Here is a 27311-nt window from a genome sequence, read left to right on the forward strand (position 1 = left end):
TATAATAATGATATGTTTCAAAATATTTATCATTTTTAATATAAATTTAATTATTTTTTCTTATTCTATTATTTTATAATAATTATATATGCAGTTTTCAAAATATATTTTACATTGAAAATAATAAAAATTTATCGATAATTAAATTGAGTGATTTGTTAAAATGAGTTTTATTTGTTTATTTATTTATTTATAATTATTGTATTTTTTATTATGTGCACGAAAACTTTAAACAATATTTATTGTGAGACGAAAAAGACAATTAACTTATAATTTTAATGCATTAATTTTGTTCATATTTAAATAGTCTCTCATTTCTAATTATATGATGTCAATCCTCTAATTTTTAAAAAAATTGTATTATTTTGTCATCAAAATAGTAACACCACACCGCACATATTTATTCATATTTCTCTCTTACTTTATGTATTTTAAAAATACACATGACAAACTAAAGACACCATATTTAACATAAAATTTTTGATGTTAAAATATATTTTCTTTTTAAAATAGTTGTTGTTTTCTCCATTTACTCATTTCGGGGTGTATTTTCGTAAAACATTTATGCAACAACTGAAATTATTAATTTCTATTACATCAAAATATACACGAGTTTATATCACAAAAACAATCAAATTTGTTGTAACTAATCAACTCAATTAACACATAGCTATTCCATTTGGTAAATCAACAATAAGTATTCCATTTGAAAATGATGGGAAAATTACAAAGGAGAGAAATATTTTTATACCATGATGAATGATGATGGTGTGTTTTAGTTGGAGATATAGAACAAGTCAAAGACTAGCATAGACTCAAAAGCTGTCTTAAAGCGCAAGCAGCCAGTGAGCCAAGCACCGCATATATAATAACCGTAATCAATACGGTGTTCTCATTTTCCATTTCACAACGCAGAAACAACACTTTCACTTTTTTGTTGCTGAAAGAGGAAATAAAATTATCAAATCGAAAACCAAAAATGGCGGAATCATCTTCTTCAACTGCAGCATCACTGAAACCGAAGTCCGACTCTGAGATTGAAGAAATGCTGGATCGGATGCTAACTCGTTTAGCTCTATGCGACGATTCCAACCTCCAACCGTTACTTTCCAAGCTTCTTCCTCTTTCCATCTCTTCTCTCTCCTCTCAATCTCTCTCCGTTCGTAACAAGGTACTACTACGCCGAATTTCAATTCATCGCTCATTTTCCTTCATCGTTGTAAAGTCGATTAATATCTATTTCTCTTTTCATGTCACAATTACTGAATTAACGAATATAAATTATTGCTAATACAAAATTAGGTTTACGAGGCATTCTGTGAGTAACGAATTGTTTACGTGTCCTTCCGTCGGTTTTGCACAGTTTATTTCATTTTGTTGCTGTGATTTTTTATTTTTGTTTTTGAATTGAGGTTTCCAAGTGATGGAGAAGTGGTTTGGTAAGAGTTTAATGGTTGGCAACTTGTGTGTTTATGACAGGTTCTTGAGATTTTGAGTCATGTGAACAAGAGAGTGAAGCTTCAGTCTGATATCGGTTTGCCTTTGATTGAGTTGTGGAAATTGTATTCGGAAACTGGTGTTGCTCCGATAATAAGGAATTTTTGCATTGTCTATATAGAGATGGCTTTTCAACGTGTTGATGCTAAGGTTTTTCAATCATTCTTTATTTCTAGTGCTTGTTTGTTATTAGTATTACTGTTTTGTTGTTATAGTGTGAAATTTGATGCTGATAATTCCTGTTTAAGTCAATGTTGTCAAATAGCGGCTATAGTGGCTCTATATGTTGTAGCATAGAGGAATTTGTACTGAATGCTATTGTATCACGATACGCTATTTTGTACAGAGCGTTGTCAAATGATGACGCTAGGGCAGTGTAGCATTGCATTATTTGACCAAACCACTATCTTTTGCAATTCACAATTGAGAACATTGGTTTAAGCACTTGGCTAATAATTGATAGTAGAGATAGGAGTAGGACTCTAAAAAATATTCCCTCTCTTATGATAAACCGAGTATGTACATTGCACACACACGGACATTCACTTTCCGCTATTGAGTACATAAATGGAACTTGTGGAGACAATCTAATGCCTTGGTATTTTAATCAGGTAAAGGAAGATTTGGCACCGGATCTCTTGGTGAACATCTCGAAACTTCCTGTTCAACACCAGGAAATTATCCTTAGAGTCGTTGTTAAGGTATCAACCCTTCTGAATCTTTCTGTTGTTGTGCAACTAAATATTTTATTGTTAGATACTTGAATATTTCTGATTATCGAGTATTTTTAAGTCTGACTACGAGGGCAAAGACTGGTATTGACTCTGGCCATTTTACTCCTCCCTTGGTCAATGATTTTATCATTTTATTTATTTATTTATTTATCTAAAACATGTTCTGTCATAAACTAAGTAGTGATTATATGCTCCTTCCCTATGATGCTTAACAGACTATTGATAGATGTCTCTAACAACAGCAGCCTATCATAAGACACAATATCATAAGCAGGGGTTCAGAAAAGCATGACCGACCATGTACATAACCAAAACAAGCATATACTCTAACAGTGCTTATATTTACTAGTAGCTGTTATGAACTCACAAACAAGAATTGAAGAGTAGTACGAATGTATGACAGTAGTAGATAGTAAAAGAATGAATGTATCTTTGGTCGAAGAAGTAAGAACTGAAAAGGAGATGGTCCTCCTTCCAAGTGTTTCCCCTCTGTACTACAAGGCAAAATCTCAGTTCCCAAATATTAAATAGAATGAATCTCCCTTTAATCTATTTAAGCTAAGTCCATGCTCTTACTATTACCACCTAACTAACTCTATAACTAAGTGCTGACACAAGCAGAGGTGCTTGCTTACATTAAGTTTTCCTATTCTGTTATCCCCTAACACACACACATGAGAAGCTGGGAAAACTTGAAGTACTGGCATTAGTTGCACTTGCACTGTATTTTGGTTGGCTGGCAAGTGAGAAAAGGAGGAAAGTTTCAAGAAGGGATTTAAAATACCCACGTGCACCAGAATGCTGCTTGTCATAATTATTCTGTCCTGAACCTAGCTCGGAGTCTTATTTGCCCCGATATATGTTTCAGAGAATCATGCTTAGTTATTGATCTTTGGAATATGAGTTATGACTACTCCTTCTAATGAACTGCAGCTTGTTTTTAGGTAATTGGTGAGTGCCACTCTGGTCAAATTGGTGATGAAGCTGCTGCGAAGTATAAAAAAGTGAACAATTCTCATGACAGGGAGCTGTTTATTGAGTTTTGTCTTCATACAATGTTGTACCAACGGGTCTCTCAAAGGTCTAGAGCTGGATTTGTACTAAATGGAGCTTATGATATTTATATTTGTTTTAACACAAATTAGTTTGTTTCGGTCCCATTTAAATAAAGCGGCGGTGTCTATTTTGTTGGCAGTGGTGGATTCCCTCCCGGACTTTCTGTTGCTCAAGCCAATCGTGTTACAGGGAAACAACAGTTGCAAAGTAATGAGCTCCTATTAAGAAAGGTAATCATGTAATGGTTTTACCATTACCTTACCACGTAAAAGTCAGATATTGTACGATGATTTATTATCATGGTACTGAGAACTGGTAACTTCTTCCACTACTATCTATCTTGCTTCACATTTTTTCTTAAATCAGAAGGAACACTGTCTAACTCGAGAGTTTCTTGTCTCTAAGGATAATCTGTTCAATTTTTGTTTTATCTTTCTGAACTAGGAAGTCAAGACTATATAACTCAGGACTTGAATAATAATCAGTGTTGTTTGATTCATTTAGCCAACTCTACCTAGTTGAAAAGGACTTGCTGATTGTTGTTATTGATTTATAAATTTTCATTTGAACATAGATGCAAACATGTCAGTGTATCCATATTTGGATGCATATAAGCACGTCCATTTGTGCCTTTACTAAGAAAGTTACTAAAAGCTGTCTTATTTTGTTTTTTGGTTAGTGCAGTTGGGTATTTTGAATGTCATTCAAGCTATGGAGCTTGACCCTGAAGTTGTTTATCCTTTATATATTGCTGCTTCTGTAGATTGGTATGTTTTAGATCTCATTTTACTGAAATTATTTTTGCCCTTTCTTACTAACTTATCTTTCTCAGTTATATCTTTGTGGTGTTTTATTTGTGAATGATCACATTTGTTGTTTGATCAATTAACTCAAGTGAAGAGCCTGTGGTCAAGAGGGGTGAGGAGCTTTTAAAGAAGAAGGCCAGTGGGGCTAATTTAGATGATTTAAATCTGATAAAGAGACTATTTTTACTATATAATGGTAAGCTATAAAAAGTTTTGTTGACATATAAGGATATGTGTTGTCTAATATAGAGTTACAATATTTTCAGTATTTTTCTTCAATTTGTTCATGATTATAGTTATATGTATATATGTGAAAGTTTCATGCGAATCTTAAATGTGAGCCTGCATGATTCTTACATTAATTAACTATCCATCATCCATGCGCTTCAGAGTCTGCTTAGTTTTAACTTTCAATTAGGTTAACTACCTATTATTCTTTTCATATATCAAATAACTATGGGCAACTTTTTGCACACATCCTGTGTGTTTGAACTGGGCCCTCTTTTCATATATCACATTTGTTCTTGCTGCCCCCTTTTTTTATACTAAGTGCAATTTCGACAAATGGCAAAGGGGCTTAAAAATTGTCTGTGTTCTTGTTATGAGGGAGCATTTATGAAATATAAAAGAACATACTTAGGCATCCACTGGGTCGGTCTTTGGCATTTACTATGAAAACAGTCACATTAATTTTAGTCCTCTCTCGGTGTGGTAAGGAGAAAACACGGAGGGATCGAAGTGGGTATAGTATAAGGTAATTGCTTTTATTCATGGTTTTAAATTTCAAAATAATCACGAGAAAGCACTCAACTACATTTATTTCCTGATATATTTCTATTCAGTCTAAAAATTTAAATCAAGAGAATGATTTAAACGTTGTGATTTTTTATGGAATTTAACGGTTAAATTCTTCCAGGTCAAAAGCTATTGTGTGTGTGTATATATTTATATATATATATATATATATCTTTGATAGCTAATTAGCTGTACTAGGCATTTATTCATTAATTCTGGTATGCCTTTTTGATGTCATTTTCTTTCTCATGGTTGGTGAATTCTTATTATATCTTGCAAGTTTTTCAGTTTTATGTTCTTTAGTATTTAAACATGTTTGACGGTGAATGTAGGTACTGTTGGAGTTGAAAATGTTGATTCAGAATCAAGAGTCAGTCCTGGGAGTCCTGTGCTAAAGGCAAAGTTGATGTCTATATTCTGTCGGTCTATTGCAGCAGCAAACAGTTTCCCATCCACCTTGCAGTGCATTTTTGGTTGCATTTATGGTAGGAAATTGTTTATTTATTAATCTTGACCTTTAATGTGCTACATTTGTGCTTCTTTTTGAAATTTGTGGACCATTTACTTGCAAAATTTAATTGCTTTAGCTTTGGTCTCGATAGCATGGTTGTATGTTCATTCATCACACATGCAATATAATAATACGACTTGTGCACTTGTGAACAACTTATCGGCTTCATCTATTGTGTATAGAGTTATTTCATATGCAAAAAGATCATATCTTTGAAGTCATAATACTTTTCTTTGACAGTGTTTGCTTTCTGTTAAGATAAAGGAGAATTATAAAGATTTAGAGAGCTTGCATTTCGAAATTGTAATTCTGATTCTCATGATGTGATAAATGAGTGTTACAATCTATGTATAGAGATTATACAGAGGAGATACACTAACAGAATAACTAAGTTATTGACAACCATGTCATTAAGCCAAAGTGAAACTAACAAACTGGGGAATGGATGCCATGTCACACTTGACCTTTTGGTGTTGTCTAACAAACCCTCCCTCGAGATCAAGTTGGTCGATCTATAGAATGAAAGTCAAACCCCTTGAGCTTATCCCTTAAAACGAGAAACTGAGTAGTACACAAGGCCTTTGTTAATAGATCTACAGATTGCTTTTCCGTGGCAATTTGGAGCACCTTCAACTCTTGTTGATAGCCTTTTCTCTAACAAAGAAGAATCAAGTTGCATATATTTTGTTCTCGCATGTCGAACGGGTTTGTGTCAAAGCACCACAATGCTTCATATATATGTGTGTGTGTGTATATATATATTGTAATCTTCCTTTCTGAAAATTTAATAAACTACTACCATTGTCTAAACACCATAGAGGAAACAAATGGATATCTTCTGTGTTTGTAATTATTATTTTTAAATTGTTTTCTTGCTTTCATGTAGGTCAGAAAATTGTAACTTCTCGCTGTTGTTTCAATAAAACTCGTCGTCATTGTCCTAAATTTAAGAGACACAGTTGTATAGATTAAAGATTGGAACATCTGTGCAAATTTTATTGTTGTCCCTTTTACTATTCTCTTTTCTGTTTTAGTCTTTATCTTAATATTATGTATTCTGGAATTTAACAGGTAATGGTACCACATCAAGGTTGAAGCAGTTAGGAATGGAATTTACTGTTTGGGTATTTAAGCATGTGAGTATGATATTACTTGGCTTTTTGATTTTTTTTGTATGTCTTACCTGTAGAACAAAATTCTCTTTTCGCCTAGTAGTACTACTCTCTCTGTCTCATATTATGTGTCTTTTAAGGTTATGCACACTTAATAAGAAAATCATCGAGTGTGCTAATTTCAATGAAAAATAAGTTTCGTTTACTAAAATACCTTTATGAATATGAGTTAATAGAGTAGTTATGTGAGTTGAGATTCCACAAATAAAAGTGAATAGTGGCAAAAGATAATTAATGATTCATTGATATTCTAAAGTGACAAATAACGAGACAAACAAAAATTCTAAATGTGACACTTAATATGGGACGGAAGGAGTTGTTATAAATGGTTCAGTTGAAGATACTGCATGAAGTTTTCAATACAAATTCTGGTTTGAACATTGAAATAAATTGTAATATGGTTTCTATTTCTTTATTTAGATTATCATTTTGGTGTGAAGTTAATAGGCAGCCATTAGTTAAAAAGGTATATGCGAGAAAATGTAGTAAAGGAAACGAGGAAGCTAACTGAAAATTTAACTAATAGATGTCCCAATGATATAAAACTCAGAGTTTGATTGACTTGGTTGGGGTACTAGATCACTTCAGTCAGTGGTTGAAGTCGACTGATATAAGTCAAGTTTTCAAATTTTATTTTCATGAAACCTTGAGGTTTCTATAAAAATACAAAGTATTATCAATATAAGTCAGTGTGTTTCAAACTAGATTGATTTAATAAGTACACATATTTTGAAATTCTATATTACACTTATCATATAAAACAATAAAATTAATATACTAATAAATAAATTAATATACATTAATAACATGAAAACTTATTCATGCTTAATATACTATGCTTGTTAAACGTAGTTTACATTACATATAGTTTTAAAATATATTCCCTCCAGACTCAATTATAAGCAAAAAAACTAACGACACACATATTAAGAATAGTAGTTAATGTCATTTAATTTTCTTGGTGCAATAAAATAAGTAATTGCATTCCCCAAGCTACCCTTTCTTTTAATTTAATTTTATATTGGGATTTGTTTAATCGAATAGTATTTTTAGGATAATAGCATTAAATAAGAAGAAATTAGTTAAATTTTACTGATATTTTGGACCACCAAACATGTCTTCTTTTTTTTGCTTATATTTGGGTCCGGAGTAACATATTTTATCGTAATAAGTATATTAAATAATGGAAGCAGTGTTTCTAAGTATGCATATATAGTAAATGTCACATATATTAACTAAGAATTTGGTAGCATGGTGGTGAGCGCTTGCTTTCATGCATGTGCAGGACGAGTGTTACCTCTGTGTGACGAATTCAGTTAAAGATGAACAACCTCATATACCTAGTGAGATGCATTGCTAATGATTTCACACCCTACTTTGTAGTTTGTACCATATATACATACTTTTGTCCCATACCAAAGCATTGTTCCTTCATCATCTCAAATATTTGTAAATATAAATGCAGGCAAAAATTGATCAGCTTAAGTTAATGGGTCCTGTTATTTTGAGTGGAATTATGAAGTCCCTTGACAATTATTCAAGTTCAGAAGCAGGTTTGCTTATAAAGTTAATTTGTATTTGAATAATTTTAGTTTATTTCGTATTCAATTTTTAAGTGTTGACTCAGATGCCAGTGCTCGGGATGTCAAAACTTATGCTTTTCAAGCAATTGGGTTGCTTGCACAACGCATGCCTCACCTTTTCAGGTCCCAGTCTCTTTATTTCTTTGGTCATAATTTTTCTCTTCTTTGGTAAATTTGTTTGCCTTTTTCTGGAACTTATTTGGATTGGCGGGACCAAAAAATATGGTTTAGATTACACTTACTGTTTATAAGAGAATATCTACTTCAAATCTTTTATGCGCTGGAGGCATAGAGTTGTTTTCTTTGTTTCCCTTGAAGTTTCAATACATGTTTTCTTTTTGGGAGATTTCTTCTATGGATTTTAAAAGGGATTGGATAGCTCAAGTCATTTATTTCTCTTTCCCCCCTTTGTTTTAGGATGGTTTCTTGTTGCTTTTTCTATGTGTTTCTCATCTTTCAGTTGATAGTTTTTTTAATAAAACAAGAAGACAATTGATTCCTTAGATTTAGAGGCCAATAGTTTGGCTGTAAATATGAGTTATGACAGAACATTATGGTGTTGTTTGATTCATGTAGCCGACTCCACATAGTCGATAAGGCTTGGTTGTTGTTTTTTTCTGACAATTGAGTTCTTGAGTTAGGTCCTGTGTAAGTTGTATTAAGTAGTTGCTGATGGAGCTGTTACCTGTGTTCTCAGTGAAAAGATTGACATGGCTGCTCGTCTATTTCATGCATTGAAAGTTGAATCCCAGTCTCTCCGATTTGTTGTTCAAGAAGCAACAATATCGCTTGCTGCAGCATACAAAGTAAATATTTGCCTGTCTCTTATGTGAATCTATTTTCATCAATGCTGTCTGTAATGGAAGATTTATTACAAAGTTTTAGTTGTTACTCTATCTGATATGAAAGTAGTCTGTTAATAACAGTGACACTGTTGATGTTTACCTCACTTGCATATATGATACAGGACATATTAATTTATAGCATGTAATTTGTTGACAAGAAAAAGTACAACCTTGTAGAGATATGATGATCAGAATAACACGTCAGCAAGAAACTCTTTCTCTCAAACTAACATTCCCTCTGTTATTTGTTTTTTTGGGTTGAGGTGTTGTGTTTTTATTGGAGATGTTAGAACATAAGAAAGCATTTTAGAATGTTGATATTATGTTGGTGTATCTTGAATTATCTTGTAGAATTAGATTTTAATCTTAGAATATCATGGATTAGTGAATATCTCTTGGATTAGTTTTTCTTATTACTTAGTTATTATCACAAACAATTTGTTCCATGATATTCCTATTTATCTAGGATTTGGTGTCTTGTATCTCTATAAATATGAAATTACTTAGGTTTTGGGTTGGGTCCAACTCATGTCATAAATATGAAATTATCTCCAAATTTAAAATGTTTAGTGTTGGCCCAAGGAAAAATTGTTGGACTCTGTTTTAATTTTCAAAACATCATATCACGCTCTTTTGAACTTTTGGTTGATTTGAGACTTTACCCTCCTTTTACATTTTTTATTGACTGTGTTATCTTGACTATCAGGTAGCCCCACTAGCTGTGTTACAAGATTTGGAGGCGCTTCTGCTAAAAAATTCCCAAGTGGTATGGCACACAACTTATCGGTTTTTCCTCCCCTTATGGGACTGTGTACATATATATTACCTTGTTTCGTCTTCAATATGATAGACAGAAAAATAGGTAGATGATGGGAAGAAATGTCTTACCTTAAAACTTTTGGGCATTCCAAGCTCTGTATTTTGTACTTTATCCTCTCAAATAATTTATCTTTTTATATAAAATTATTTGAAAAGAAGTTTCAATGAAGCATCGCCGCATTGTGCATTTGACTTATCACGGAATTATAAGTATGATATGTTACATTTAATAGACCTAACAAAAGTTTTGTTACTTTTCTTATATGCAGTGTGTTACTGTTAGGAATCAACTGTACATTTAGTTTTACATTGCTCAACATTAGTTGCAACTGGAATAGGTTTATTGGAAAAGTTGGCTTTCTCCAAGATTTTTTATGACATTTAATGCTGTCTTTGGCTAGAGTATAATTTTCAGATTTTTCAATTGAGGTCTCTGCTGAGATGTGCTTTGGGATATGATTGTTTCAATAACATCTTGTTGGTGCACTTCACTTGGTTTCTTTCACTTTCAGGGCTCATTTAAATATTAGGCATGAAGAAGAATTATAAAACATTTATTATTAATTATTAGTACTATTATAATTGTAATTGTTCCTTTTAGCTTTGCTTTGTCAGATTTTGTTCTTCCAAGAAAGATGTCTTTTTCCTCCCCTTCTATTTCATTGTAATAATATCCTTCTTCTATCCAAATAAATTTTGAAAGAGGTTTTTACAGGAACTTGCTTTGTTTTCATGACAGGAGGAAAGTGAAGTACGTTTTTGTGCTGTAAGATGGGCAACATCTTTGTTTGATTTTCAACATTGTCCCAGTCGCTATATTTGTATGCTAGGAGCAGCAGATGCTAAATTAGATATCAGGTATAACAAATTCTGTTTGCAATGTGCTGACATGCTGTGATGAGTTAAAGAACATTTGAAGGGGTTTTGCTTCAAGATATTTCGATGGATTGGGTAGCTATGCTCCCATGGTGTTTTTCTTTCTTGTTTGTGTTTTCCTTTTACTTTAAGCGATTTCCTTATCCTCCCAACTTTGTAATTATCTTCTCTGTCTTATTGAATTTCTTCTTTAAACAAGAAAAGAAAAAATGAAGTCTATTATTGTTGTATTCTCTTCATTGAAAAGCTTTCAGATGATTGCTTGCATGTCTTTCCCAATGTACGTGCACAATGAGAGAATGAACCCTTTATACATTGTTTCTTTGTTCAATCTGTAATCGAAAAAATGTTTGCCTTGATTTAACTGTGCATGTCACAGTTGTATAAAGCATGGAAACAAAACTATAATATGCATTTTTATTCAAGTTTTAATAGTCTGCTTCCTCTAGTAGTATTTAGTACTAATCACAACTCTGCAAACTTAAGTAGAGAAAAAGACATGCTGTTGTGTTAATTTTGACAAAAATATACCAATTTTTTCTCTCTTTTAAGTAAAACAGTGACTCTTCACCCTGTAATGCATTTTTTGTTCCCTAAAGGCTACAGTTATGAATTTTCAACTTTATTCATTGGATAATTTGTGAAAACTTTCAGTCGTGATTCTAGCACTGTTAGGTTTCTAGGGTGATTTAATTATGATGTTTCTTGTGATCTAAAGTTGACTGATTATATGTTGTTCATTAATTGAAGTGAGTTTTTTCCCCTGGTTTGAAACAGAGAAATGGCACTTGAAGGCCTCTGTCTGCTTAAAATTGAAAGTCAAAGTGATGGTTTAAAGTATCCCAAACTTGGTATGTTGCTGGATTACATTCTCCGGCAACAGCCCAAGTTATTAGAGTCCACTGAAATTAGAAACCAGGACCTTCTTTTTCCTTCAAACACATATGTTGCTATGATCAAATTTTTAATGAAGTGCTTTGAGTCAGAGTTGGAGAAGGACAAGTCCTTAGAAGGATCGTCTGAATTTCAGACATCAGTGAGGACATTCTGTTTGCTCCTGGAACACTCTATGTCATTTGAAGGCTCTGTTGAGTTGCATGTCACTGCTTCCAAGTCATTGCTTATAATTGGATCACATATGCCAGAGGTCAGTTGTTATAGTTTCTTGATTGCTTTCTTTCTTGTGTCCTTTCTGACACAGTTTTTTTTTATAGGTGGTAGCATCACATTATGCGCTCAAAGTTTCATGGCTTAAGCAGCTTCTGAGTCATGTGGATTGGGACACTCGGGAGTCCATTGCATGCTTACTGGGAATTGTGTCTTCTGCTCTTCCTCTCCCTGCAACATCTGATATTATTTCAGAATTGACTTCAATATTCAGCCAAACACACAAGTCGAGGTTTGTGTATTGGTGTTGTAATATTTTAGTCCAGTTTCTGAGGATTAAACTTTTTTTGACCTATTTTGTTTATGCTAATATCAAATGGATTTATTGATAGATTTGAGACTCAGCATGCCGCGCTTTGCGCAATAGGATATGTAACTGCAGATTATTTGTCTAGAGCACCTGTAAGTTTTATTTTACTGCATATATATATATTTTTATTATCAGTTGATTATTATTTACTGTAATTAGTAGTTGAATTAGATTACATATTACCTGTTTATTACTTGTTTATTTATTCATTTTTTGTATGTTTTCAATACCTTTGCTCAGTGTGTTGGTTTTATCAAGGAGTTGTGAGTCGTCTGATTGCAAATTGCAATATGGATCTTGAACATCATGCCTTTTGAGGAAATTCATTTTCTGCAATTCATTTTATCAAATGAAACTTGAATCTTGGTTTTTGGGTATAATAATCATTTCAATGTATTTAATTTAAAAATAAATATCTTCGTAATTGTGTATGTTAGTGTATAATGTTAGTGCTTATTAGGGGTAGAAATAGGCTAAGATAGACTTGCGTCTAACCTACTTTGAAAATGTCAAGCTTGAGCCTGACTTATTACTTGTTATAGGTCCCTTTTTTAAGGCCCGTCCTTTTGTATGTGATTTTCTCCTTTTATAATAATACCTTTAAATATGTCTAAAATTGATGTAAGTTAGTATGTTTAAATTACAAAAAATATTAGCAAATTCATGATTTAACAAAGTACAAAATTTAATGTCTATACCTATATATAAAGAGATTACATGGTTTTGGTGTAGCTTTTTTCCTTCCAATTTTACCCTTCATTTAAATTAATTTATTTACAATTTTTTTATTACTTAAAATAATAAATCTTTTTAAATATATATATACCTATATATAGAAGGATACCAGGTTTGGTACAACTTTTTTTCTTCCAATTTTACCATTCTTTTAAATAATTATTTATAATTTTATTTTGTCTTACTAATTAAATAACTATTTTTTTTATACTATCATACAAAGTTTTATCTTCTATTATTTTTATCAAGAAAAACGGACAGACGGGCATGTGCACGCTAGTAATAATAATAATAGTAATAAAAAATATTATTAATATTTAGTTAAGTAGACTGGCTTGGTAGGCCCAAAAGACTTTTTCGCTGGCTTGTAGCCAGACCTTTTCAGCTAAATAGATATCTAAAGAGCCTTTAATATGTCTGTTGACACTTTTAGAGTTAGTTACAAATGTTAGAAATAAAGCTTGATGACTCTTAGCCTGTTTATTAAGATGATGTATTGTAAACTTTTCCGAACAGATTTGATATCATTTTTTCCTCTAAATTTTCAGAGTTCCAAAATCTCTTTAATTCTCTAATATTGTACATACAAAATCTTGACAGATGCCAGAAATATTTCTCCGTAAAACACTTAGATGCCTAGTTGACGTGGTTAATTCTGAAACTGCTGCTCTTGCTGCTGTTGCAATGCAAGCATTAGGTCATATTGGACTACGTATTTCATTACCTCCACTTGATGATTCTAATTCAGGTAAAGTTAAATCATGTATGCTGACCAAATTCTTGTTAGACCAATATTAATTGTGCTGTCAGTAGAGCAAATATAAGAATATCTGATTTATCTGCAGATGGAATTCTGATAATTCTACATGATAAATTGAGCAAGCTTATCTTGAGTGATGATATTAAAGCAATACAGAAGATCGTCATATCCATTGGACATATATGTGTAAAAGAAGTATCATCCTCTCATCTAGATATGGCCTTAAATTTGATTTTCAGTCTTTGTCGATCTAAGGTAATTCAAATTCTGCTTCATCCTCTTTTATACGATTTGCTTGTTATGAATGACTTATATTGGTGCGAATGTTCAATTTGCTTATTTTTTCCTACTTTTTTCTTAGGAGAAGTTAGGTATTGTGTTTTTTTGGATTCCTTGATCTTGATTGAGAACAAAGGGTTTATTTTTTTATTTTTATAAATTATTTTGTTTTCTTTGTGAGATGAAGTGTGTCTTATGTAGGTAACCATCATTTCAGGTTGAGGATATTCTGTTTGCTGCAGGGGAAGCACTTTCTTTTTTGTGGGGTGGTGTTCCTGTCAATGCTGACACAATTCTCAGAACTAACTTCACATCACTGTCAACTGCTTCAAATTTTCTGATGGGAGATTTAAACTCCTCTGTGTCAAAGCAGTTTCCGAATGGACAAAGTGAACATAGTGAAGAATATCATGCTTCTGCAAGAGATGCAATTATCAAAAAGCTCTTTGATGTGCTGTTGTATAGCAGCAGGAAAGAAGAGCGATGTGCTGGAACTGTCTGGCTAGTCTCACTTACAAAGTACTGTGGCAATCATCCTATTATTCAGAAAATGCTTCCAGAAATTCAGGTATTGCATCCAGAAACCAAAAATTTCCCTGTAACTTGCCAAACTTCTTGTATTGTATTATTTTTAAAGGTCATATATACTGAACTCAAGTATATTTGTTCCTTTAATATAAATATATGTGTTAGGAACCCAAGAATTTGTTCCAAAGAAAGAACACTTTTTTTATTAAAAAATAAGAAAGAATAGGAGAAAATCTCTCCTTCAAGGGTTTCCTCCTTCACAATAGAGTCACTACTCTTTTCATCAAATGTTTACAATATTCAATGATATCCTATCTAACTCCGTAACTCCCTACTTGACTACTTATACACAATAGTCCTAACTACCTCCTAACTAACTAACTAGAACAACTCTTAACTACTCTAATTACAACCAATCTAAATCCTAACAATATGTCTGATGGTTCAGTTGTATAGTTGTCCCATATTTTGTTTTCATATTTATATGCTAAAGGAGAGTGTAGATTTCACGGAGAAGTTGGTGTGAAATATGGATTAGAAATTATTTGTAGTTTTCCTTTGGCTTTATTCAAACTTGCGGAATATTGTTAATGATGTTCACACTAATCATTTCAAAATTTAACCATAATGATGGGGATTACATATATTACGACGCCCAAGAAAAGCACATGGTCAAGGAATAATAGTCTTTGTTTTTATGTATATGATATCATTACTAAACTCTTATTCCTTATGCTGGACTGTCTTTGGGGTGTAAATAGTTTTGAATTTGAACGTGCTTTTATTTGTTATATATTAATTGCATTCTATGTCACCATTGGGCTAGTTGTTGATACTTGATATCAGGGATTTAAAATTTGGATCCCATGAAGGTTATGTTTGTGTTAGATGGGTCTTTCAGGATATAGGAACATGATATTGTTGACTCATAACTCTAGTCTTTACCTTTTCCTCTAAAGGATAGGAGTAATTTTAGAGTTAGATCCAAGTTTGACAACTCTAATGTAAATGCAGGAGGCTTTTTCTCACCTTCTTGGTGAACAGAATGAACTCACACAAGATTTGGCTTCCCAAGGCATGAGTATTGTGTATGACCTTGGTGATGAATCTATGAAACAGAATTTGGTGAATGCATTGGTGAATACGTTGACTGGGTCAGGCAAACGGAAAAGAGCCATCAAAGTAATTTTCTAGTATATCCTTAAATTGTTGCTTTAGTTAAACAAGGCCATTTTTCTTTCTCTTCTTCCTTTAATTTTCCGTTTCTTTTTTAAACTTATATTCCTGAATTTTTGTTGTGTAGCTTGTTGAAGATTCTGAAGTATTTCAAGATGGAGCTCTTGGTGAAAGTGTTAGCGGAGGGAAACTGAACACTTACAAGGAGTTATGTAGCTTAGCAAACGAGATGGGACAGCCAGACTTAATTTATAAGTTCATGGATTTAGCAAATCATCAAGCTTCTTTGAATTCAAAGAGAGCTGCTGCTTTTGGCTTCTCAAAAATAGCAAAGCAAGCAGGGGATGCTCTTAAACCACATTTACGCTCTTTGATTCCAAGGCTTGTACGCTACCAGTATGATCCTGATAAAAATGTGCAGGTAAGTTCCACCACTGATTGAAAATCATACTGGCAGAAAACCACTGGCTTCTGCTTGTACACTTAACCTCACAATGTCTCTATATTGAACACAGCATTGCTTTTCCAGTTTATTGATTCGATCAAAAATCATTAAAAAATTAAGTTAGTTAACTTTGTTAGCTTTTACTTGATGAATAATTCCTTGTTATTCTGCAGAAATGGTAATAAACTTTTTTCATACCAGAAGGTTTTTAGTTTTAAATCTAATTACTTTTGCCAAGTTGTGCCTCTACCCTAATGTCAATAATCACTTTATAGTCTTAGATTATCTCTTAGATATTGGTTTTTATTTTACTTATTATTGTTATGGTTTGTTCCCTGATTCCCCTATTTATTTAGGATTGAGTCTATGTACTCCTATGAATTGGAATCCATTTTTAGTCTTTTGTATCAAGTTAGTATCAACTAAAAAGTTATTTTTATCCTCCTTTTATTTAAAACCCATAACTTCAACACTTCATAGTTTTCTCAACTTCTTCTATCAACAATTCGTATTTTGCAAGCTGGCTACAATATGTATTATGAATATATGAATTCTCATATTCACACACTAAATTTCATTTGCTTATATTTTTTTTATTTTGCTCTTCAGGATGCAATGGTACACATATGGAAGGCACTAGTGGCTGACTCAAAGAAAACCATTGATGAACACTTAGATCTCATTATTGATGATTTACTACTTCAATGTGGATCCAGGCTTTGGCGGTCACGCGAAGCATCTTGTCTTGCCCTTGCGGATATTATTCAAGGACGGAAGTTTTATGAGGTCATTAATATTACTGTTTTTTAAGTTTCTATGTCAAGCTCAGAATAATAGCTAAGGAATCCTTAAAATCATAGCAAGAACATGTTACAACAAAAACCTCAACCACTATTTTGGTGCGGCTTTTTCAGTAAAACAGTTCAAAATTTGGCGGTACGCTGTTACTGTGGGCTTTTATTTTTGTCAAAGAAGAGTAGTTTCAGGGTATTTGGTCACATGTGTCTTCCTTTTGATTTTTTATTGGATTTGTTCACTTGGTTTTTGATTTGGTGTCAAAATGTAGTATTTTAGGGGCTTAAAGGGATTGACTCAACTATTTTTACACCAGATAAAATGCTAAAATATTCAGTTAACTTTGTAGAATATGAATTTAACAAATCCAAACAGTGAATTGTTAGTGCTCTTTAAGTAAATCAAGACTACAAATTTAATACAATTTGAAAAGTTTTTGATGTTTCAACAAAAATTTGTACAATTCAAAAACTTCTTGATGATGTTATATATAAGTATCAGATGTTGAAATGTATGACTTTTAATTTCTTTTTAAATTTTTGTAAACATGGTCATCATGATAATATATGATTCAACTGTTGGATTTGCTGAATTTTTATTCTACAAAATTTCTGAAAGCCATAAGTATGCCCATTGTAATCCTGGTACATATATATGGCAAATGTTCTATTAGTGAATTTAGTTGTTTCTTATGCTTGAAATATTTGGTGAAGTCAGAGTTGTGTATCTGATGTGCGGTAATCAACTTTTATGTGCATATGTTGTGTTTGCCAGAACTAAGACAGTGAAACTCACATCTTCTAATACAATGATAATGATCAAGCCTTATTCAACTAGATGGAGTCACCTATATTGATTAGACGATGCAATAATTTCCCCCTATGCTTTAAGTGAAAAAATAGACTATTTAGCTTAAATCTCTCTTAATGGTTTGTCCTGTAGTTTTTTCCACTCTTCCTTTACCACTAACTATTAGACTATCGTCACTTATCCATTTGCTAAACCTTTTTTATCGGCGTGGATCCTCTAACAGTCAGTTCAAAATATATAAAACTATAAACATCATACTTATGGAAATTTGAAAATCTAGATGTCTTCGTCAATGTTAAAAAAACTAGCTTGCATCACAACTGGTCATGTGATCTGATCGGTCCAAGCCGCTATTGATTGGAAGTGTATGAGAACTTGTGAAAACCGATTTGACTTGGCTGGTTTAGTCTGAAAACTGGTTTGATTTAATTGTTCATTTTTATATCTGTTGATAAGGATTCATTTAGGAAATAATATAAAGCTCAAAGGAAAGGAGAACCTTAGCGCTGGTTGATATTTGTATTATTCTCATTTGCATGCTTTTTTTCCATCTTCCACCACCCACAGGTTGAAAAGCATTTAAAAAGATTATGGTCAGGAGCATTTCGTGCCATGGATGACATAAAGGAAACTGTCAGAATTTCTGGTGAAAAACTATGCCGTTCTGTAACAACATTGACAACAAGGCTCTGTGATATCTCTCTAACTGATATCTCTGATGCACACAAAGCAATGGATATTGTTTTACCCTTTTTGCTTGCAGAAGGTATATTAAGTAAAGTTGACAGTGTTAGGAAGGCATCAATTGGAGTTGTTATGAAGCTTACGAAGGTTCGGAATATCTTGCTATGCCATTAATTCTTCAACCTGTGTTTGCAAGCATTCAAACAGTGTGCATATTTTTGTGCTTTTTTTTTTTTTTTTTGGCGTTGGTTTTTACTTTCTGAATCATGAAATTTCTGATTTGTCTTTTTTGCAAGCATTCAAACAGTGTGCATATTGTATAAGATTAATAGTTGATGATGATGGAATATTGAAGTTCTATCATTTGAAACATTTCTTCTGCTGTTGAAATAAATCTGAGCAATTATCTCTTATTGTCTCTTTTTAGCATGCTGGAACTGCCATCCGTCCCCATTTGTCTGATTTAGTGTGCTGCATGCTTGAAAGTTTATCAAGCCTAGAAGACCAAGGGCTCAATTACGTTGAGGTTTTATTGACTGATATATTTAATTCTTCAATGAACTTGGTTATTAAATTTTGCTCATTCATATGCTTTTATGTTATCCCTTTTTTAGCTTCACGCAGCAAATGTTGGAATTAAGTCAGAGAAGCTTGAAAGTTTGAGAATTTCCATTGCCAAAGGTTCTCCTATGTGGGAGACTTTAGACTCGTGTATAAAAGTTGTAGATGCAGAATCATTGGACACATTGATCCCACGGCTTTCTCATTTAGTGCGATCTGGCGTGGGCCTTAACACTAGGTTTGTTATTAATGTATCTAATGCATTTTCTTTTGCATTGTCTTCCTACTTGAACTGTCTCAATTTTTTTTGTTCTTGCATTTTCCCTTGAAAACTAGAGGTGCTTATATTGATTTTAACGGCATTTTTACCAAAAGGAGTGTAGGACTTAAATTGTTCAGTAGATGATTCGTGTTTACAATGTTTCCCATACCAATATATTTGCATCCTTTTGATATAGTTGATTGAGATTTATTATTTTCATGCACTTTGTTCATGCTATGTTATTTTTCAGAGGAAATTCAAGTTTGGGTCATCCGTCATAAATGGTCTACTTTGAACCACATTTAGTCCCTATAAAGAAATTTTCAACTTTTTAGTCGTTAAAATTTTTTTTATTCACTTTTGGTCCCTATTTTGAAAAGTTTTTGTAAAAAATTGATACATTGGCCACCATAAAATCAAAATAGGGACTACAAGTGAATTTTTTTTTCCGGGACTAAACTTGAAAGGTTATAGTTTTGTAGGGACTAAACATATTTAACCCTTTTAGTAATTTAGTTTTTTAAGACTTTCTCATCTCTGCCACTATCTATAGGGTTTCTCTCTCTCCAGGGTATAAAGATGGCCCGCAGTATTAGCCACTATATTTAGGGGGAGCTATCTCATTATTCTTCTCTAAAGTCCATGTTTTTCATTGTTCTTGCTATCCCTATCCACGTGGTAGGATACTCTAATTTAAGGGCCCATTAGTAACAGTAGAAAAAATGGATTGGATAAAATAGGCTATTCTACCATGTCTTTTTTGGTGCATGCATTTGATAGGTTAAGCTTAGATAGAACATTTTCAATATGGTTGTTGAACAAGGATTCTCTCAGCAGCTAAGGGACGTATTATGTGACATTCTCTCTCTTGCAATAATGGCCAAGGTATATGAGAAAAATCTTTTCTCTTTGAAGGTTGGAATGACTGCACAATTGGTTAGACGGATAGGCAAACCATTAAAAGAGATTAAGAGATAAATGGTGTACCCTTGGACCTAATAAATGGTGTATCCTTTATGGCACATCCATTCAACCAACTGTTAATTGTTCTCTAGCTGTATTATAGGGATCAATATCTCATTTGTTTTTATAGTATCCTCGATTTGTTCCTTTTGTCAATATAGGAAATATTTGTTTCCTTATTAGTCTCTTAAAATGTCGCACTCTCTAGGCTATTTATACCTCTTATGTAACATGTACTATTGTGAGGGATAGTGTTACATATTCTACAATAATACACTTGGCTTGTATAGGAAACTTCTTAATATTGACATTTTGAAATGTCAGTGGTGCGTATGTATATTTGGTTCAAGTCATTTACATGTAATTTTACTTGTGCAATCTTGTAATGTAATATAGAACTATCCAATTTCTAATCTTTATAAATGGAACCTCAGTATATTTCACCACTGGCACTTCTGCCATATTCATAGGCTTGGGCAGATTTTTCTCATATTTACTGAGGCTTTCTGTAACTGTGCAGAGTTGGTGTTGCCAATTTCATTACCTTGTTGCTCGAAAATGTTGGTGTTGATATCAAGCCATATGCTAATATGTTGGCGAGGTTGTTGTTTTCAGTTGTTAAGGAAGAAAAAAGTACTGCTGCAAAACGTGCTTTTGCAGGTGCCTGTGCAAAAGTCTTGAATTATATAGCAGTCTCACAAGCCCAAAAACTTATTGAAGATACTGCAGCTTTGAACGCTGGTGACAAAAACTCTCAAATTGCATGTGCATTGCTCTTAAAGAGCTATTCATCCAGGGCAACAGATGTTATTGGTGGATATCATGCAGTTATCATTCCAGTTGTTTTCCTTTCAAGGTTAGGGACATCCTTGTAACTTTTTTTCTGATGGGATTTATCATTGAAGTCGTAGGATCTAGTCTTTATCGTATATTAAGAGAAAAATGAATATTGAAATATTAATATTGAATATTGATTTAAGCAATGGGTTGGTATTATTACAAAAAAAGACAACTTTAATACTGTTGAAAATAAAATATTAGTATGTAAATAAATAGAAAGTCTGTAAGTATTTCTATCGTCTGTAAGTATTCCTGTCATTAAGTGTATTTATCACATAAAGTCTATATAAAGAACTTCCGCTGTGTAGTTAAAACACACGGATTATTCAACATATCTCCCCATATTTTCTTCTCATTCAACATATACTAAGGAAATAAAAATTTATACATTAAGAATTATGACAACCATTCTCAAGCGATAATCTATGTTGCACTAAATTCCCCTATGATTCAGTCAAGATATTATAAGATATTTTTCATATATTTGAACACAAAAATATATTTATAAGTAGAAATTCTTGTGATTGGCTGTCAGTCACTATCCTTTAGAATGATTTGTTTGCTCTTGGGAAACATTGAGTGTATTATGGTAACACAATTGTCTTTGTTGCATTACAGTGCTCATGCAATGACTTTCATTGTAAACAATTTAAGTTGTTTTTTTTCTTTCACTCTTTCTAATTCAAATATTTCAATACATAAAACAAAGTGAAAATAAACTGGTATTTTGTAATTAAAAGTGAAAACTTGAAACGAAAATTGAATAACATTTTTCCAAGCCAAGTAAGCCTTGTAGTAAAATGCTTAAGGGGAGGAGTCCTTGAATAGGATGAAAAACATACTAGCGCAGCTAAAATCTCAGTTTAATTTGAAGAATGTGGACACCTATCTCAAAGGATGAAACCATTTCAAGGACCCACAACTGCTAAAAGTCTAAGCTATTAGGTGGGGCTAACAATGGTATTTACATCTATCTAAAGGTGTATATGATGTATGCATTCTAAAGCTTAAAATTGGCCAGGACTGCCAGCTAAGCTGCTAATTATGAAATGATGCTTGTGTAACAAACTAACATCTTCATTTTGAGTATTAAAAGTACTTATTTCATTGGCTTTTAATTTTTTTATGCAGATTCGAGGATGATACCAATGTTTCCAGCCTATTTGAAGAACTATGGGAAGAATATACAAGCGGGGAACGAATCACTCTCCATTTATACTTAGGTGAAATTGTTTCACTGATTTGTGATGGCATGTCATCATCATCATGGACAAGGAAAAGAAAAGTTAGTTGTCAATTTTGCCTTCTTTTTAGCCGTTGCTCTTATGTTGATTTAAGCTTGGTCATTTGTGTCTAGATGTCTGCTTACTATCTGCTGTTGTACCTGCAGTCTGCACAGGCTATATGTAGGCTCAGTGAAGTTTTGGGTGAATCTCTTTCTTCTCACCATGAAGTTCTGCTTCAGTCTCTTATGAAGGAAATTCCTGGCCGCCTATGGGAGGTAAACAAAAACTAGTTTATCGAGTATGATGACACTTGAATTTTTTAATATGACATGAAAAATTATCTTCAAAATTTAACTGTAGACACAATGTACTTACTGTATATGACAGGGAAAAGATGTGCTATTGCTAGCAGTAGGTGCTCTATCTACATCTTGCCATAAAGCTATTTCTGCTGATGGTTCTGCCTCTTCCATTGCGATTCTGAATTTGGTATCATCAGCATGCACCAAAAAGGAAAAAAAATATCGCGAAGCAGCATTTGCCTCTCTTGAACAAGTAAGTTATTCATTGTGGGTGCTACAAAGTAATTTTAGAAATGCTTTATCCTTCCTTTGGGTAAACATTTATTCGGAAACCAATGAGTGTCCTGGGTCTTGGCAAAATAGCTTTGTGAAAAGTGAAGATAGTATTATGTCTCTTGTGTAATCATTAATATTTACATTATGATTTGAAGAAAGTAAATGGCAAAATACTTTTATATTTTATTACGACAACCCTAAACTGTTTATATAGGAAAATAAATTATTAATAATGACATAATCATAAAATAAAAATAAACAGAATAATATAAAATAAAAGAGAACAAAATCTGATTTCTCTTGATTCGTCAACATCCCCCTCCCCCCTCAAGTTGGTGCATAGATATTTGTCATGCTCAACTTGGCTATAAGTTGCTCAAAATTAGGTTTTGCCAAACTTTTTCATGTATTTCCTCAACTTTAAATATTTAGATGCTTAATTATTTTTAATATATGTTTCCAGGTTATAAAAGCTTTTGGCAATCCAGAGTTCTTTAATATGGTTTTTCCCTTGTTGTTTGATCTATGCAATTCAAAGCCTCTGAAGGCACCATTGCTCGTTGGTGCTGGTAAAGCAGGTTATTACAAATTTTAGATCTTTATTTCTATGCTGCAAAATATTTGTTCCTTGAACGAGGTAGTGAATGGCTAGTGCTGTGGGTAAGTTGAACTTTCTCATGCTAAATTGGTTTAGATTGCTGCCATTGATGATGTTCAAGTCCAGTGTGTGCTAACATTATATGCATGTCTTTTTTTGGGCTCTCCCGATCACTTCCAATTCTGTGGGATGTCCTCAAAAACATTTTTCCTTTTGGATATATCCATGGGCGGACGCAGAGCTAAGTTTTTTAAGGGGCCAAATAAAAAAAAAATACTTTTTTTTATAAAAAAAAAATAGATTTTTTTTTATTAAAAAAAAGACTTTATAAAAAAGGACACATTAGCACTCTCATAATGTAACTGATGGTCTTTTAATTTACTTTATATGCACACTACTACTTTCTCCACAACTACTATTATTCTACTACTCCATCCGTCCCTAATCTTTAGTCCTTTTAGAGATGGATGCACATATTAAGAAACAATAAAATTAGATGAATCTAGACCCTTTTACCCTTAATTCATTTCATAAAAGTAAAATACATTTAATGCATGCTTTTGGTTTTTGTAAGGGTATAAAAAGAAAAACATCATTAATTATATCTTGATTTTTTAAAAGAACCAAAGTTTTGGGACCAAAATAAAAAGCTAAAAGGACTGAAGATTAGGGACGGAGGGAGTAATATTTTTTATTTTACTTCATTATTATTATAAAGCAATTAATAGTTGAGAATGGTTTTATTAGAAATAGAATTACTTCCGTACATGATTCACCACCCAATTAGACCCTTTTGATAGGGCCAATGTTTCTACGTTGGGATTATGTGGTAGACTTTGGTCTTTGGTGGTGGGATAACAAATGGGGAATACTACTAGGAACAACTAGTTCCATGCTTTGACTTACATCTTACTAGCTAGTCACTTATTTCTCCCTTTTTGAATTGGTTTTTCAACCTAATCATCACCTACAATGTTTATATCATCTACGTAGACTACAAGAAGTTTGAGTTTTCATTCCTAAGAATGTTTTATTCCAAATATTGGTCACCTTGACTCTGCATATACCTCAAGGATACCACCATATAAGGCATTCTTTAATATGCATACGTTATTCACTCTGTTATGGAGTTGCATCCTGGTGGAATTCGATACATAACCTTCTGATTGATGTCTCCATGCTCAAAAACATTTTTAATGTTGAATTGGTCTAACTTTTAGCCAAAGTGTTTCAAAAAGAGGATAATCGTATTCGTATTCATTTTTGCCAGGGGAACAAATTTTCCCTCATAATCGATCTCATATGTGTGTGTATCCTTTGCAAACTAGCCTTTCCTTATACTGGTCCAAAGTATCATCAGATCAATATTTGACAATGCTCAAAAACATTTTTAATTTCGAATTGGTCTAACTTTTAGCTAAAGTGTTTCCAAAAGAGGATAATCCTATTTGTATTCATTTTTGCTAGTGGAACAAATTTTACCTCATAATCAATCTCATATGTTTGTGTATCCTTTGCAAACTAGCCTTGCCTTATACTGGTCCAAAGTATCATCAGATCGATATTTGACAATGGATCTTGGATAGGTTATGATACTATCTTAGAATTTGGGTGGGCCCTACACAACCCCCACAAATCCGGCTAGTAGAGTGAAGACTACCCAACACTTATAAACACCTTATCGGACTTTATTTCTTCCAATGTGGGACTCTTAAAATTTGCTATTTTTATATGTTCTTCCAAACACTGTTAAGTGCTTATGTTATAAAATAAGCTCAAAAGCTTTTTCTAGCTCCTCATTAGTCTGATTGGTTCTTGGTATAAAGCTTCCCTTGTTATCATGTGGTTCTGTTAGGCACAATTTTTTTCTTAGATACTATATATAGTTTTTTCCTTAAGAAAGAAAAACTGAAAAATTAGTATCCAACAACTTGATGAAGTGGATTATGATTCTCCTAGTTAGTGTACTGTTAACTAAAAATTTAGTATCTGGCAATTTGACATTTATCTTTTTTGCAGAGTTGGACAGTGTTGAAGAGAGTTCTATTCCATATAACAAAATTATAGACTGTTTGACCTCTTGCATCCATGTGGCACATGTAAATGATATTCTTGAAAAGCAAAAGGACCTAATACACATGTATGCTGCATTCCTATTACCCGAACATAAATGGACAGGTATTCTTTATGCTTCATATTTTGTTTCAAAGTTCTGCCAGATTTATTTTATCTTTATTGATAAAGTAATTTTTGTACAGTCAAAACTACCGCATTTTTATCCATCAAAGAACTTTGTTCAAGGATCCACAATGTCATAAAGGACTCCAAGGGAAGTTACGTTGATGCCAGTGTAACTTCCCTTGTTCAGGAGGTAATTAAGGTTCACATTTAGTTGGACTTCTAGTAACTCCAATTCTTGAATGATCTGAAGTAAGTTTTCTTTTTCATCAGATGTTTCATTCTATATCTCCGAAGGTTCTACATTGCATAAGCACAATAAAAATTGCTCAGGTACGTCGCTATCTTGTTAGCTTAGACATTATTTATGGGTTAGATTTTCCTATGTCACAGAAAGTTTAATGAACAAAATTAACAGTGACCGAAATTAGCGTCTAAATTTGTAGTTTCCCTTCTTTGACAAGAACTTTTTAACTTTCTTTAAGTGATAATCTTTAGCCATTGGTAATTGTTTGGCTACTCTAATTTGGCTGTTCATAGTCATAATTTTATTTCATCTTGTGTTTCGTGTACCCATAATCAGGTTCATGTTTCGGCCTCAGAGTGTCTTCTGGAAATCATGAAACTTTCGGTGGCCGTGTTTTCAGTTAGTGAAATTAATGAAGAATTCAAGAACGAGCTCCTTCATCAGTATGAGATAGAGAAGAATGGAGAGGCAAAATCGCTATTAAGAATGTGTGTCAACATTCTTCAAGACTGGAAACAATAAATTGTACGAGCTACAATTCTATTTTTTTTAATAGCTATAACTTTTTACATTAAGTTTTAGGAAAATGAAACACTTTACAAGCTGATAAACTATTATATTATATACCCGGTAGTTGTTGATAGGAGTTTGGGGTAATATCATGTAAGCTGGTCTTGTTATTGATATAAATGATTTATTGGGAAATCCTCCTATTGTGTCTCTCCCATCTTTTCCTGTAAACAGAAGAAGAAGAAGAAAAAAGAGGGTCATATTTAGCATGTGGAAGGATATATTTCGTTCGTGAGGTTTTTACTTGTTCTTCATATCTTATTGGAAAGTGTGTCTACTATTAAATTTTGGGTTGGGTTTAATTCAACCCCTATAAAATCAACGTGTGAAGTGAGACTCCTCCACTTATGAATACATGTTAAGACTTTACTTTCTTACATGTTAAGACTTTACTTTATTTGCCATGCGCATCTAAACTCTCATGCATGTTACTTTACTTGCTTAGCTACAATTAAATCAAATCTAACATCATATACTTAATCAAAAAATTAACTATTTGTAAATTTATGTAACATGTTAAACACCAATTAATATATAAAATATTAGTTAATCAGTATCATGATATCTCACGGATTATCTATTTTGTAATAATGATAGGTAGCTGCAATCTAACATGTTGCTTCATCTGTCCTTAATTATATTATTAAAAAACAACTCTTATTGTAAGACAAAATGAGTATAATTATAGGGGATGTTCATGTTTGTTTATTTTTATTAGATTTTAATTTTAGGTAGAGTATTGGAGGTGGGTGGACAAATGATATATTCCAATCTTGTAAAAATATTGGGTCCTAAAACATGCAATAAGAAGCTGTGACTGTATCCTGAGTTGATTATTACTAGTTACACCTATTTTTTCTGACTACACAGTTCAAATACAAATTTTTTAACTATTATAATACCTA

At 32.6% G+C, this 27311-nt stretch overlaps 1 protein-coding gene across 1 annotated transcript; it reads left to right on the plus strand.

The window, feature by feature from the left end:
* Positions 1-743: 743 nt before the first annotated feature.
* LOC101497912 (uncharacterized) lies at positions 744-26627 on the plus strand. Its single transcript, XM_012713160.3, has 35 exons — positions 744-1171; positions 1480-1647; positions 2109-2198; positions 3176-3312; positions 3427-3517; positions 3972-4054; positions 4183-4289; positions 5221-5373; positions 6471-6535; positions 8037-8124; positions 8199-8277; positions 8852-8960; positions 9706-9765; positions 10558-10676; positions 11472-11841; positions 11909-12093; positions 12194-12263; positions 13507-13654; positions 13752-13921; positions 14163-14513; positions 15488-15655; positions 15777-16070; positions 16704-16880; positions 18267-18530; positions 18811-18909; positions 18998-19182; positions 20690-21025; positions 22141-22294; positions 22400-22510; positions 22623-22790; positions 23277-23391; positions 25431-25589; positions 25670-25782; positions 25863-25922; positions 26173-26627. The coding sequence occupies exons 1-35, from the start codon at positions 980-982 to the stop codon at positions 26356-26358; spliced, it is 5424 nt and encodes a 1807-aa protein (XP_012568614.1). The 5' UTR covers positions 744-979; the 3' UTR covers positions 26359-26627.
* The last annotated feature ends 684 nt before the right edge of the window (positions 26628-27311 follow it).

Source organism: Cicer arietinum, chromosome 2, assembly GCF_000331145.2.
Source record: "Cicer arietinum cultivar CDC Frontier isolate Library 1 chromosome 2, Cicar.CDCFrontier_v2.0, whole genome shotgun sequence".
NCBI classification, from domain to species: domain Eukaryota; kingdom Viridiplantae; phylum Streptophyta; class Magnoliopsida; order Fabales; family Fabaceae; genus Cicer; species Cicer arietinum.

Bases quoted from the DNA above. Each gene is read 5' to 3' on its own strand.
- LOC101497912 (XM_012713160.3), top strand. From the start codon at position 980: ATGGCGGAATCATCTTCTTCAACTGCAGCATCACTGAAACCGAAGTCC. The intron at 18,531-18,810 runs GTTCGGAATATC...GTCTCTTTTTAG, and splicing joins TTGTTATGAAGCTTACGAAG to CATGCTGGAACTGCCATCCG. The intron at 22,295-22,399 runs GTTAGTTGTCAA...TTGTACCTGCAG, and splicing joins CATGGACAAGGAAAAGAAAA to TCTGCACAGGCTATATGTAG.